The following is a 15,522-nucleotide window of genomic DNA, read 5'->3' as shown; positions in this document are numbered from 1 at the left end:
GATGGGTGCAGCAAACCACCATTGCACATTATACCTATGTAACAAACCTACACATTTTGTACATGTACCCCAGAACTTAAAGTATAATTTCAAAAAAAAAAAAAAAGCTGCTAGAAAAAAACATTCTGAGAAACACACAAAGATTTATGTAGTTGAAAACAAGCGAAATATGATATATTTATTAAATAAACTTTGGTGCAAATAATAATTATTTTTTATTTATTGGACAATTTCTAGGTGCCAGATGCTGTTCTACAGGTTATGAATGCATCAACATTAAAATAAAGTTGATACTATTATTATTTCCAAAACATGAGGAAACAGAGAAACAGAGAGGTTAAGTAGGTCATCCAAGATCACACACTAAAGAAGAGGGAGCACCAGGAATTGAACTGAGATGTCTTATTCAAGAGTCCATGTTCTAGTCACTAATCTGTTTCTAAGACTGTACAGTCCATGCATCGATCCATGGATTCCATCATGTGGTAGCACCTATATAATGAAATATAGTGAACCTTTTTGAAAAAATATGTTTCAATAGGAGCTAAATTATATAAGGACATGCTTACATTAAAATATTCAGGGGAATAAACAGTATGCAAAACTGCATATTATATTAATTCAGTTCTAGAAACATATGTGTATGTCTGTAGGTGTATAAATCAAAATTCAGACCTTATTAGTGCCTATCTCCAAGTGATGGGTTATATGTAATTTTTTCTCCCTTATGCTTTCTAAATATTCTGAATGTTTGTTAATGAGACAAAACTGCTGTGATCCTCAGAAAATTTAGATTAAAAAATATTTAGGGTGCCAAGAAATACTAGAATACTTAAGAACAGCATTTAGGTTACCTTAGGTTAAAAATTGAATCCAGAAGTAAATATTTGTAAGAAAAACAATTATCAAGGGTGGCTAACTTTTAGTTTCTTAAATAATGAACCCAGAAGAATAAATACAAAATATTTGCAAGAAAATATAACTATATGAAGAGTTGGGAAGACAGGAAGAATGTTCAAACTAGAAAGGGTAGTACCTAAAAGAACTTAATAGAACTCCTGCGCTGGATTAAGTTTGCACACTGGACCCTATTTTGACTTATGTCAGCTCTACATAGGTAGTCTCCTGCAGTCATCATTAGGATTCACTGGAGACTGGAATCATGTGGACAGAGGACCTGATATCCTCAGAAATGAAAATAGGGGAAGAGCTTTGAACCCAGAGGTACAATCTCTGGATTGGAGAGTTTCAAAGGTGCCAGGGAAAAGTAGTAAAAAGAGCCTTCTTTTTTACAATAACCCCAAAAGACACTTTGCTCTGTGACAGTCTGTCCTGGGAAGGGCCTATCGGCAGCACCAGATGAGCCTGTAGACACCCACCTTGAGATGGCACATTCCCAGCTGCCCTGTGCATGCCAGTCTTATCAGTTTCGATGGAAGCCTGGAGCTCCAGATAATGCTGCTTGACCCCAAACGCTGGACAGAGCATGCTTTTTCCTGTTTGGCTGGGAAATTTAAGGCTGAACTGCTGAATTTGACACTTAACAGGAGTTTGGCATTCTGCTAAATACAGACTAGATCAGAGACTTTTTTTTTTTTCGTTGAAAAGTAACTTGGGTTCACTTTAGAAATCCTTATTTGGTGTGCACATCTGGCTATTTCACAGAGATTTCCGTTTTACAAAGAAGTTGGAGTGGATTTCTTCCCTCAGATAAGCTATTGGTTGTTGGTGGCCAATCGAAGTTGCTCAACATAGGAGCAAAAAAGGTTCCTGCTGAGATTGAAAGAAAACCTCAGAGGAGAACTCTGAGAATTCTTCTCAGGATGAAGCTGCAAAAGCAAAGGAGAAGTACTTGTGATACAAGCAAATGTGGTCCATCGATCAACAGATGCAAGATTCTTCTCCCAACTACTGCAGCTCCTGCGGTGATGAGAATCTGGCTCCTTAGAGGCCCGCTGCCATTCCTGCTGCTCCTCTCTGGCCTGCAGAGACCCACGGAGAGTTCTGAGGTAGGAGGACAATTGAGGAGGTGATCTCTTTATGATCGGTGCTCCAACAGAACATTCACCTGGCTATAGCCTTTAAATGGCCCAAAACTTAGGCATTCGGAATCTAGTTTCATTCAGACATCTTAACAAATCATGTTAGTAAAGAGTGTTGAAAATAATTATTAAAAATTGTAGAATCCTTCATCATTTGGAAACTTGACCTTATGGATGCTAGTGGCATAAAGTTATTTTCTTGATCCATTATAAAAATTAAGTAAAATATTACTTCTACAGTTCAAACAATGCAAAATAAACCAATTCTATTTGGCTTTGAACTTTCTCATACAGATAGACCCAAGTTTTAAGTATTTTAATGTAAATATCTTTGTAACAAAAAGCAACCTAATGTTAAGAGATGACAGAGTACATATTTGAGACCTAGTAACATATTAACAAAGTCTCAGAGTTCATCATGACAGTTGACAGAACATGATACTGGTTTGGTTTTGTTTGGCTTGGCTCGGCTTGAATAGATTCTGGAGACCTATTTTAAAACCTACTGTGAAGACTTATCTGTTAAAATCATTTAATCAGTCTTAAAAATGTATTCTATTTTACACACAACTAGCTGATGTCTCATCATAAATAACATAGTGAAAATACCAAAAGTTCCAGTTCCAACATCCTTAACATTGACTAGATGGAATGTGATCCTTTAACATGTCCCTTAATGAGTACTGTTTACTAGAAAAACATTATTTCTTTGTCAAGAAAGAAATGTTTTAGAATTTACATAATTTACATATGGCTGTAAATGATGAACTGATGATACTTAGTGGACTTCTATTCAAATCTGTCATTTCAGTTTAGTATGCACTAGACATCAACAAATAACATTCTATTAGCTACCCATTAGAAAGGAATGTCCCTTTCCAGGAGGGGAGAGACTTTCCTAGGCACATTCCTGACTGCCGTCCAACTCTTTACTCACTTTGCTGTCCCTGAGGTGGACAAATGTACTTGACTCATGGGGAAAAACAACTGGGTGTGCTGAATTTGGCTCTGCTCCTCTTCCTCCTGGGGGTTAGCCTAATGGCAAAGGGCATCAGTTCTCTGTTCCCAAATGACAAGAATCTTACCTGGGCAGGCCCTAGTCCAGTACTGCCTGCAAATGAGTCAGTCCTGTTCTGGTATTTGCTCTTAACAAGCCAGTTGCCATCAGACCTAACGATGTGACTGCTGTAGCATGCCCTCATTCAGTAAGAAACAGATATTTTGGCTTTCAGATTTTGTCATTTTTATTCTCAATGTTTTCAGAACCTGGGTAGACAAGAAGGTTGTTACTTATGAGAACCACCCTTGGAGAACCTAGTACTCCTCATAATTTAAGGATGAAATTCAAGAATTTAATATAGGTTTTGGGCATTCATAAAAGTGATATTTTTGAAAACACCAGTGATAGGATAGAAAGAGGGGGGGCAAGTAGAGGAATCAGAAAGTATGATTAAACTGTAAAATTATAATTTTTTTCTTCAAAGTACTTAATATGCAAAAATTCTGTGATTTTAGTGATATTAAAAGACTTACTTCCTCTCTGGAGAGATGAGTTTTTCAAGCTTTCAGTAATTTATTTATCAAACCAAATTCAACCTCTAGCACAGGTCACTGATGCAGGAAGGATTGGAACAGTGTAATGATTGGGAAGAGTGAAACTTGCTTCAGCAAATGTTTGTTTCCAGGAGAACACTTGGCCTTATAGAGGACAGCAAATCTGCAACCACATTCACCATCTGATTTGAAAAATTAAAGTCAAGATTTTTCTTTTCTTTTAGGTTGCAATTAAAGTTGACTTTGACTTCGCACCAGGTTCCTTTGATGATCAGTACCAAGGCTGTAGCAAACAGGTTATGGAAAAACTAATTCAAGGGGATTATTTCACAAAAGACATAGAATCCCAGAAGAATTACTTTGGGATGTGGCAAAAAGCCCACTTAACCTGGCTTAACCTGGGAGGAAAATTTCTCCCCCAGAACATGACAACCACACATGCTGTGGCTATTTTGTTTTATACATTGAACAGCAATGTTCATTCTAACCTCACTAGAGCCATGGCCTATGCTGCCAGGACTCCACAGCAATACGAACATTCATTCCACTTCAAATATTTACACTACTACCTGACCACAGCAATCCAGCTGCTGAGGACAGACAGCATCATGAAGAATGGCACTCTGTGCTATGAGGTATATTATACAATGAAGGATGTCCACTTCAATGCCTACACAGGGGCCACCATTCGATTTGGCCAATTCCTCTCCACATCCCTCCTAAAAGAAGAAGCACAGGAGTTTGGGAACCAGACACTATTTACTATATTCACCTGCCAGGGCGCACCTGTAGAATACTTCTCCCTCAAGAAGAAAGTCTTGATCCCTCCCTATGAGCTGTTTAAAGTTATAAATATGAGCTACCACCCAAGAGGAAACTGGATGCAGTTGAGTTCAACTGGGAACCTGAGCACGTATAACTGTCAGCTGCTAAAAGGTATTCTTTACCTAAATTGAGGCCACTTGGGATCACAGATCACTGCTCTTTTATAAAAGTTATTTTTTCTCAGTGGGCTTGAGGGGAAAGACCAGAAACATGAAAATTGACTTTCAGTAGTGATGGAACTGACAGATTAGAGAAAAACCCACTTTATTTATTGGCTTCTTCTCTTTTCTTCCTACTCCACTACCTCTTAGGACGATAAGTTCTGCAATAAAATTATTATGTAGGGACTTGTAGACAGACAGAGTGAAGCTTGAGTGGAGGGTGGAGCATAAAGATAGCACTTTCACCTTCTCCCTCAAAGTCATTGTTTTTGTCATGGTCATTACATGGATAATGAGTTCTAAAAGTAAAGCAAGAGGCAATATATTTATTAATTAATTTTCTGTTCATTAATCATCTTCTATTGTGATGGGGGCCCTGGAAATACAGAGTGAATAAAGAAAAATAATAACCTAGGGGGATTTTTAGTCTAATGAGAAATGGAATGAACAAACATATATACTCAAAAGTACTAAGTGATATACCACATGTTTAAGCAATAGCTGTGACTGCTCAGTGCAGGGAGCTACTTATTCTCTCCAGGAAAAGTGAAGAAAGCTTCATAGTAGAGAGCCACATGGGTCTTGTCATGAGGATGGGTGTTTTCAATGAAAGAAGAGAAATCATTTTAAGCAGAGGATAGCTTGCTGTGGTTTCAATGTGTCCCTCAATAAGTTCCTATGTGGGAAGCTTAACCTCCAATGCAACAGTGTTATGAAATGGGTTCTAATAAGAGATAATTAGATCTCTACCAATAAGAGATGAGTGGATAAATGTTATTGTTGTATGAGCAGGTTAGTTATTGTGAGAGTGTGTTCTTGTAAAGAGAGTCTGACCACTGGTGCCTCCCTGTTTTGTGTACCCACTTCTTTTCCACCATGTTATGGTATTGCACAAAGGCCCTCACCAGATGCTGGAGCCATGCTCTTGGACTTCCCATCTCCAGAACTGTGGGAAATAAATTTATTTTCTTTACAGATTACCCAGTCTATTCTCTGCTATTACCAAGCTATTCTCATAATAGAGAATAGCTGTTACCAAGCTATTCTCAGCTTACAATGACTTTTCTTCTTTCATTGAAAACACCATTCTCATGACAAGACCCATGTGGCTCTCTACTATGAAGCCGTCTTCACTTTTCCTGGAGAGAATAAGTAGCTCCCTGCACTGAGCAGTCACAGCTATTGCTTAAACATGTGGTATATCACTTAGTACTTTTGAGTGTATACATTTGTTCATGCTTCCATTTCTCAGTAGACTAAAAATCCTCCTGTTACTCTGTTATTGCAACAGAAAACAGACTCTGTTTTACTTAGCACTTAGTACTTTTGAGTGTATACATTCGTTCGTGCCTCCACTTCTCAGTAGACTAAAAATCCTCCTGATATTCTGTTATTGCAACAGAAAACAGACTAAGACACTAAGAGACTAAGATTTCAAACAGCCTGGTGTCTTCAGGGACTCTGAAATTCTGGGTGGCTGGTATGTAGGATGTGTATGATATGGGAAGAGAATAGGAGAAGGAAGGGAAGAGAGGATTTGTCCAGGTGGGAGAATTCTGATGGGGCCTTATTATAAAAGGTATTGTAGTCCATGCTAAGGACCTTTGAATTTTATGCTGTAGGTAATAAGTCATTAGAAGTTTTTAAGGAGTAGAAATCAATTTGATCAACATTTTTAAAAGGGCTCTAATGATATTGTAAAAAATGAACTAAAGCAGGAAAAATTAGAGATAACAAAATACAAAAAGTTGTTAAATTTTTTTAAGAAAAACATGATTGATTGAATTTTATGTTGCCACCTAGTCATTTCATGTAGGGGTAGTTATGTAGCAAATCCTCTGCCCTGTTTGATTCAGAAAAAAAAAAAAAAAGACTTTTTATTCAGATATGCATTTATTTACATTCACAGTTAGCTGGAACCCAGCTCTGGGGTCTGCCTTCAATATGTCCCCAAATTTGTCTCTGTTCTATTATTATGATGATGATTTATAATTCAGGCTCTCGGCATTTCTCAACATTTCAGGGTGGTAGTGTTGCAAAGGTCTCCAAACTGGCATCCACACTGAGGTTCAGAATCTGCTCACTCTGTACTAGCTCACAGACCAGGGATAGGAAATCTATAAATACTCACATGTCTTCTTGGCAGCATGGCAGCAATACGAGTGAAATGAGTATCTGCCCCACAGACACAAGAGATTAGTGTTTGTAGAGGATGAAAAACTATAGTAGAATATGAAGACAACAGTGAGATTTTAATAATAAATGAAAACATTCATAGCCAGGTTTCAGGATTTTTTGGAACTACACCTGACTAGGATAGGATTACTTCATTCTCATCATGAATTTGGGACATATAATTCTTCACTAGGATAATGAGCACAGTAGAATACATTCAATTAAAAATTATAGAAGATTTATATCAAGAATTGAGTGGGAAACTGAGGGAAAGGAGTATAAAATATAAACTATTACTCACATTCTGCCACTCGATAAACCTCAGAGAAAAATATTTCAAGACACTCCCACCCAAATTAATGATCTTTGCTTTCCTATGTTGAAACTACTACAATGCAACTTTAACTTAGTTTTGAGTTAAGGTTTAGCTGGAGTAGCCACATATATTACTAAATTCTGAAAGTTCAGTTGGTCTTAATGAGATATTTGAAATCACAAATCACACTTAAGGGAATCAATAATCTATATCGCTCTGTAAGCTCCCTGTGGGGAAGAACTGGACTACGTAGTATTTCAGAGATAGGCAGGCAGGCAGTTTGAGCCCAGACCCACTCTGTTTGAATTTATATCCCACTGTACCACTTAATAGTGATGTGTTCTTGGTTAAGCTGCTTAAACTCCTTAAATATCTTCATCAGCCTAATAATCATCATAACAGAACATCAGAAGGCATTTGTGAAAATGAAATAAAATGAAAAATGTGGCCAAGTGTGGTGGCTCACATCTGTAATCCCAGCACTTAGGGAGGCAGAGGCAGGTGAATCAATTGAGGCCAGGAGTTTGAGACCAGCCTGGCCAACCTGGTGAAACCTTGTCTTTACAAAAAGATACAAAAGTTAGCTGGGCATCATGGCACACACCTGTAGTCCCAGCTACTAGGGAGGCTGAGGTGGAAGAATTGCTTGAACCCAGGACGCGGAGGTTTCAATGAGCCAACATCACACCACGGCACCCAGCCTGGGTAACAGAGTGAGACTCGATCTCAAAAGAAAAGTAAATAAATAAGATTATTTATACATTTGATAGCACATAATAAATGGTAAATTAGTGTCAGCTATTACTAATTTCAGTGCCCTGGCTCATAGAGGTGCCCAGCCTATTTTTGTTGAATGAGTGAATGAATGATGGTGAATGAATGAAGCATGCCCTTTTATACTTCTAAGCAATCTGTGCGTTAGACCACATGACCATATAATGCAATTAATTAAAAATAGTTCCAATATTTGAAGAAGAGAAAATATTCTAGAAGCTTCAACCTCTAGTCAAAAGTAAGCTGTTGTCACAATGTAAATGATCAACATGGTCACTTGCAATGTGAGTTAGCATAAATATATTTTTCCCAGAAATTTATCAATTAGAAGCTTGTGCGGCCATGAGGAAAAGCTTGTAAATGGCAGAATAAAAATACCAGTGGTCATAGAGGATAATATTTTCTTTATAAATTGAAGTGATGAGGGAAGAGCTAGGTCAGAGGCATCATATAACCAGCCAAAAGCTGGAATTGGAGCATCTTCTCATCCTCCAGAGCTATGAAACTATCTGGAAAGGTGAAAGAGGGAGAGGAATAAGCTCACATTGCAGGGATGCCTTTCTTCCTTTACCCCAGACTCTAAGGGTTGCAGAGAAGGCTGGTCCGTCCTCTGGTTCCACCTGATCTACCTAAGCCTCATCTGCCATTGGCTCGTTGGCAGCACAGTCACTTAGTTAAGGGCAAAAAATTGCAGTAGTGCTCCCTTATCTATGGTCTTGCTTTCTCTGATTTTAGTTACCCACTGAAAATATTAAATGGACAATTCCAGAGATAAATAATTCCCAAGTTTTAAATGGATGCCATTCTGAATGGCATGATGAAATCTTGTGCCTTCCTTCTCAGGATGTGAATCATCCCTTTGTTTGAGGGATCCACAGTCTACACTACCTGCCTGTGAGTCACGTAGTAGCCTTCTCAGTTATCAGAGTTGCTATCTCGGTATTGCAGTGTTTGTTTCCAAGTGACCCTCATTTTATTTCATAATGACCCCAAAGTGCAAGAATAGTGAGCCTAGCAATTCAGATATGCCCAAAAGAAACCCTAAAGTGCTTCCTTTGAATGAAAAATTTAAAGTTCTTGACTTAATAGGAAGAAAGAAAAAGTCATATGCTGAGGTTGCTAAGACAGTAACAATGAATCTTCTACCTGTGGAATTATGAAGAAGGAAAAGGACATTCATGCTAGTTTTGCTTCCACACTTCGAACTTTATTGTTGGTGGTATATATATGAAACTAACATAGGCTTCAGGACTATCAGCAGTTTCAGGCAACCACTGAATGTCTTGGAATGTATCCTCTAAGGATAAGGGGGTACTACTGTATACAGTCTTGGATGGGATACAATATCTATCTCTTCTGATTTAAAAAATGTTTGATTGCCTTCAGAATGTTTTCAGTTATTCACTACAGTGTGTTTTGTTTTGTTTTGCTTTGCTTTTTGTTTTGCTTTTCTCAATCAGCAAGCTAAGGAACACCAGGAAGGTTCTTAAAGTCATTTCTATTAACTGATAACTAGTACTTACTCCAACATCCTGGAGCAGTATTGGACTGATCCATACATGAACAATAAGAGGAAGGAGGTGGTGTGTCTTTCTTATCTGGGGTCCTTCAATGAAAGGGAGTAAGATCAGTGGACTCTCCCCTGATCCGACATTCTAGATAGCTGCTCTTTCCCACTTCACTTCTTCACTAACCCCAGTCTAGGGAATTCACAGATGTTCTGGAGCACTGATACCTAATTTCTTACGAAACTGAAATCTTCTCTGGACACTGTTCCTCATTCTTTCAGCTTTGTTTTGTTTAGTGAGCAGAAGCCACAAGCTATTGTGTCCCCAGAAGTCCCTACAAGCTATTATGTCCCCAGAAGTGCCTACAAGCTAAGTGAATTGTTTTCTCTCCTGTTCCCTCTGAATCTGACAGATGTGATACTGGAAAGACCACTTGAGGACCTTTAAAATCACCCAGCCAGCATGCTGTAATTCTCCCATAGAAGAGATAGCATGTTAAAGAGCATAGCTTTCTTAGTCCTTTATGCTAAAATTGGTCCTGTTAACTTGTAACTCGAGTTTAAAGAGTTTCCTGGAATCTGTTGCTTTTAAAGAGACAAAATATCAAATTAATAGAATTATACTATTTAAAGTAGTAAATTTGAAAAAGAAAAAATTGTCATTCTAAACTAACAACTTTCCCCTCTAATTATTCTATCACCCTTCACATGACCTATACTGGTTACCATGGAAACAGGTGTTTTCATACCCATTGGAAGATTCAAAATATGTTAACAGATTGTTAGTTATTTGTCCTTAAATCTTGCTTCTTTCAGCAAAATAACCTATGCCAAAAATCTGTAGACACACAAATACATGCTCTGTTTTATATCATTGAATTCACAAAGAACAGGGATTTATTTGTTAAAATGTTTCACATAATCAAAATTCTTAACATGTTTCTAGAAAAATATAGGCAATTGTTTGTAGTCAGCCTGATTTTACTTGTGAACTTCACTTTTTAAAAACCTGTAAGATTCTGGTGGAGAGAAAATGAATGTATGCATGTAAAATCTCCTACAACAGTATCTGACAAATGTAAGTACCCAAAACTTTTAAGATACTATTATTATTATTTATTTTATTAGCTTTCTATTTCTTCCTGTTTTTTTTTTTTTTACTCTGGGCTTTAATTATCTAAAATTAGTTTACCCTATTTGTGACATCACAATGACCTTGAAGTAGAGTGTCTGTCTCCGATAAATGGATGGAAGAATGAGTCATTGAATGAATCTGGGAGACCACATGGCATGGTGGAAAGTGAATAAACTTTGGAGCCAGAGAGATTTGGATATATGTTAGTAGCTAAGTGGCCTTGTACAAATGACTTAACCTCTGAGCCAATTTTCTCATTTATAAAATGAAAATGATACTCACCTCGTGGGAATGTTGTGATAGCATTGGAGTCTGTGCAGCTTCTCAAACACAACTGAGAAACTCTGGGAAAGTACTCTGCACATGGAAGTGGGATAATGGTTTAATGGCACAAACGTGTGCTTCAGTGAAATTGACAGGAAGAAGAGAAGCAAAGGAAGAGGCAGAAGTGATAACGCTTTCCATTTGGTGCTAAGTTTTTGCTAGTTAATATTCTAAAATATTAACACTTGCTCCTTGCATTTTGACAGAAAGAGGCTAGAGATGGCATTTGCTTCAAACACTAGATCAGCTTGATATATAGTGCACACCAGTTTTACCTTTTTCTTTTTTTTTAAGAGACTATTTACTTCTGAACAGTATGATAAACTTCAGATACAGACTTCATGAAATAAAAGTTATAATCATTATGTATTTCTTCCAGACTTTATACCCTAAGGCAGAGATGACCAAAATCAGGTTATAATACACTGATAAAATGATATTTGTTTAGAAGTTTAGTTTACAAAGTACTTTTACTCCATTATCTGTTTAGTTTCTACACCTGCCCTGTAAGTCAGGTTATTGACTCCACTGTACTGATGTGAATGTTGAGATTCAGGGAGCATAAGTGATTTGTGTAAAGTTGTTCACAGTTTACAAATGACAAAAATAGGATCCTTCCCCATGTTTTCTAATAAGAATTCCAGGACAATATTCCCCATAGGCTGGTTTCAGGGGATTCATTCATTCTACAGCAAATGTTACTGAGAAACTACCATTAGTTTTAAGCTTCTTGGCTATGACTGTTTACATGATAAGTCAGTTCATACACACATAAGTATGCACACACACACACACATTCATACAAATACAACAGCTATCGTTTTCACAGGCAGTGTAATGCTAGTATTTTCTATTCTAACCTATTTTAGTACATTATTAAACAGTGATGCCTATGACTTCCTAAGCTGATGTCACAGCCCATTACTGGAACACATTCTCCAATTTTAAAAACACTGTAAAAAGGTAAAGAAAGAATTAAAAACTTTGAAGAGACAGTCAAATAGAAAACTAAAGACAACTACAAATGTAAAAATAATGTGAGGCATCCTCAAATAAAAATTTTATTAGTTTGTAATTAATTTAATGCACAGCTGTTTTTCATTTATTTTCCTAAATATATGGTCCACGTAACAATAACAATACAGGTAGAAATGATAATGGCCATAAGAAAGATAGAGAAAATGTATCAAGAGAGTTAGTTACTTTAACCTGAGAGAATAAAATAAAAAGAGAGCTATTTTTGACATCCTAATTATTATAAAGAGGGCTTATGAATTTTTTTGAAGGATGAGTATGATTACAAGACAGTAGTGTCTATATATTTGTCTCTTATTTGGGCATCATCGCAATAGCAGCTATCATTCATTCATTCAACAAATCAGTATTTATTGAGCACTTTCTATGTGCTAGGCACTATCCTAGGTGGAGGGAAGAAAACAGGTGAAAATCCCTGCCCTTGGGGATTTACATTCTATTGATGTGAAGCCAAAACAAACAAAATAAATAAGGAAATTATGTTATAGTTGGTAGGTGGTAGGTACTAAGGTGAAAAATAAAGCAGAGTAAGAAGATAGGGAATACCATGGGATGGAGTGACAATATGAAGCTGGGTGATCAGGGAAAACTTCACTCAGTTGCTGACATTTGAGCCAAGGTTGAAAGGAGATGAGACAGCCAGTCCCATAAATATCTGAGGAAAGAGCATACAAGGAAGGAGAACAGCAAGTGCAAATGCCCAAGCAAGAAGCAACAGCAAAGATGCCAGTAAATAGGAATAAATGAGAGAAAAGTAACTGAAAATGAAGACAGAAGATGATGTAGATTTGATCACATAGGACCTTGAAGGCAGTTGTAAGGACTTTGAATTTTCCTCTTAGATAGGCTACTACTGAGAGGTTTTGGGCAGAGAACATAGAAGGTTGTGTCAAAATTGGTCTAGCAGCCCAGCAGAGGATAAGCTGTCATGAGATAAGCAGAGAAACCATACAGGGGCCATTTCAATCATTCAGATGAGAGATGAAGGTTTCAGAGTAGTGGCAGTAAGTAAGGTGTGACCAGATTTAGAGCCAAGAGGAGGCCATGACTCACCGGAAGTAAAGAGTGAGGGAAAAAGAAGAGTGAAGGATGACTCCAAGGTTTGGCTAGAGTAACTGAGAGGATGGAGGTGGCACTCACTGATATGGAGAAGCCTGGGGATGGAGGAGATTTAAGAGCAGGAGTCTGGTATTCAACATGTTATATCTGAGCTGTGCAATAGCAACCCAAGCAGAGATGTTGAGTGGACAGCTGGATGTATGAGTCTGGAAATCCAAGGAGTGACCCAGGATGGAAATTTGGGGTCAGTGGATTATGGGTGGTATTTAAAGTTATGAGACTGGTCGAGCTCCCCACAGAAGTGTGTAAATAAATGAAAGGAATGTCCAAGGACCAAACCTCAGGACACTCCCATTTTAAAAGGTCAAGTGCAAAGAAGATGTAGATGCCAGGTGTGATGGCTCATACACGTAATCCCAGCACTCTGGGAGGCCGAGGTGGGTAAAGTGCTTGAGCTCAGGAGTTCATGGACAGCCTGGGCAAAATGGTGAAACCCTGTCTTTACCAAAAATACATAAAATTAGTCAGGTGTGGTGGTGTGCGTCTGTAGTCCCAGCTACTTGGGAGGCTGAGGTGAAAGAATCACTTGAGCCAGGGAGGCTGATGTTGCAGTGAGCAGAGATCGCACTGCTACACTCCACCCTGGGCAACAGAGCAAAACCTGTGGGGGAAAAAAAAAAAAAAAAGATGGAGAAGGAATGGCCAGTGAGAGAGGAAAAACCAATAGAGTTGGTGTCCTGAGCCTAACAGACACAGTAAGTGGCAGAGCCAGTTTTAACCTGGAGAGTCTGATTCAAGAGATTGTATGGTGAGCTTCCTGTAATGTAAATGTCAATTCTCAGTCCTCATTGTACTTGACCTATCAACCATATTCATTATGGTGAATCACTCCATCTTCCTTGATACTTACGCTTCACTTTGCTGAGGACACCAACTCTATTGGTTTTTCTTCTCTCACGCCTGACTAATGTGTGTACACACACACACACACACACGCATGCACACACACATACACATGCACAGTAATTCCTTTTTTTTTTTTTTTTAAGATGGACATCTCACTCTGTCACCCAGGCTGGAGTAGATATAGTAATTTTCAATACCTCATTTTTCACCAGTAAGAGTTGGCAAGGGAAATTAAGAGCATACATCTTTCTAAACTTTTGTCAAAATTTGTGTTAGAATTATATGAATCCCTACAGAGACCTAGGAAATATTATTACCACTTTAGCAGATCAATCATTAGAATGGTTCTCAAACAATTTTTTTTCCTCTTCATTGAGGCTAAAATCACAAGGATTTCCAATCCCACCGTTTCCCAGTATTTAGAGGGAGAGAAAGAGAGAGAGAGAGAGAGAGAGGGAGAGAAATTCCAAGACAGAAAAGACAACAATTACTGTTTGTGTGTGTAATTCCTTTCTTTTCTGTCTTGGAATTTCTACTTGCATAAACACACACACACATTCCCAAATACAAATTTCAAGAAACTCAAAAAAATTTTATATATTGTGTGAAAATAGTAGAAGTGTATTTCTTCCTCATCTGGTTATCCTATCAAACAATATAAGCAAATACTAAGGCAATTAGAGTCGACTCTCTTCCTTCCAGAAACACCTTTTCTACTCTAAACAACCAGTGAAGGCTGGCTGAAAAGAGATTCTAGTCTTTATTTAGACTAGTTTTTTACACCAACTAAAAACCAAGGATAATGAAAATAAGTATCTCATAGGTGTGTTCTGAGGATTAAGTAACTTAATATATAGCAAGGGCTTGAAATAGACCCTTGCACAAAATCAGCATTCAGCCTGTGTTAACTTTCATAATGGTGATGAAGATGATTATAATTAAGATGGCGATAACAGTAACAGTGATTATGCTGCTGGTGATGATAAAGATGGAAAATCATCTACCACCAACTGGCTGCGTTACCTGGGGGTACATCTTTTAACTTCTTAGTGTCTGTTTCATCATCTGCGAAATAAGCAGGCTATGTTCGAAGAAATCTAAAAGAATGTGTTTTAACTACCTAACTTCAAATGTTTTTATTAGGAATTTTCTAAGTAAGTGGAGCAATGGAGAAATTAGGTAGTTTAACAAAAACAAAAAACTCTGCTACCTAAAATATCTCTAACTTTTGTTTTGTTTTTTACAGCTTCCAGCAAGAAATGCATCCCTGATCCTATAGCTATTTTGTCTCTCTCCTTTTTGACCACTGCCATCATCTCTTCCAAAAGCAAAGTATAAGGAATCTTGTGGCTCCCTTTATTTAAATATATATATATTTAAATAAAAACTTTTTATTGGTCTTTTGGCTAGAAATGGAAATTTATTTTCCAGGAAGGATGACCCCATCATACTTCTGCTGAAACCAGTGCACGGCCTCCACTTTGCTAATTCTCTTATGCCTTCCTTTGTACCTCTTTGCCTTATTTCAATCTGGGCACTCTAAGTACCCTTGGGAAAATCACTCTCCCCAGCCAGCAACTGATGCGTTGCTGGCTCAGTCCTACTGACTGTGATTGGCCTGTAACTCAGGCCTTAGCCAATCAATATAGTTCTTCTTCATGGACACAAAGATTCATGATGGAATAGAAAATGATCCAATCAGAGCCTGT

The 15,522-nt window shown here is 37.7% G+C and overlaps 1 protein-coding gene across 1 annotated transcript; it reads left to right on the top strand.

Moving 5' to 3' along the window:
* Window positions 1-540: 540 nt before the first annotated feature.
* Window positions 541-15,211, top strand: ART4 (ADP-ribosyltransferase 4 (inactive) (Dombrock blood group)). Its single transcript, XM_017528476.2, has 3 exons — window positions 541-2,009; window positions 3,821-4,532; window positions 15,060-15,211. The coding sequence occupies exons 1-3, from the start codon at window positions 1,824-1,826 to the stop codon at window positions 15,149-15,151; spliced, it is 990 nt and encodes a 329-aa protein (XP_017383965.1). The 5' UTR covers window positions 541-1,823; the 3' UTR covers window positions 15,152-15,211.
* Window positions 15,212-15,522: the final 311 nt, after the last annotated feature.

Source organism: Cebus imitator, unplaced genomic scaffold (assembly GCF_001604975.1).
Source record: "Cebus imitator isolate Cc_AM_T3 unplaced genomic scaffold, Cebus_imitator-1.0 Scaffold2, whole genome shotgun sequence".
Classification (NCBI taxonomy): Eukaryota; Metazoa; Chordata; class Mammalia; order Primates; family Cebidae; genus Cebus; species Cebus imitator.
The sequence above is the reverse complement of the archived record's forward strand: the minus strand, read 5'-3'. Positions and strand labels throughout refer to the sequence as shown.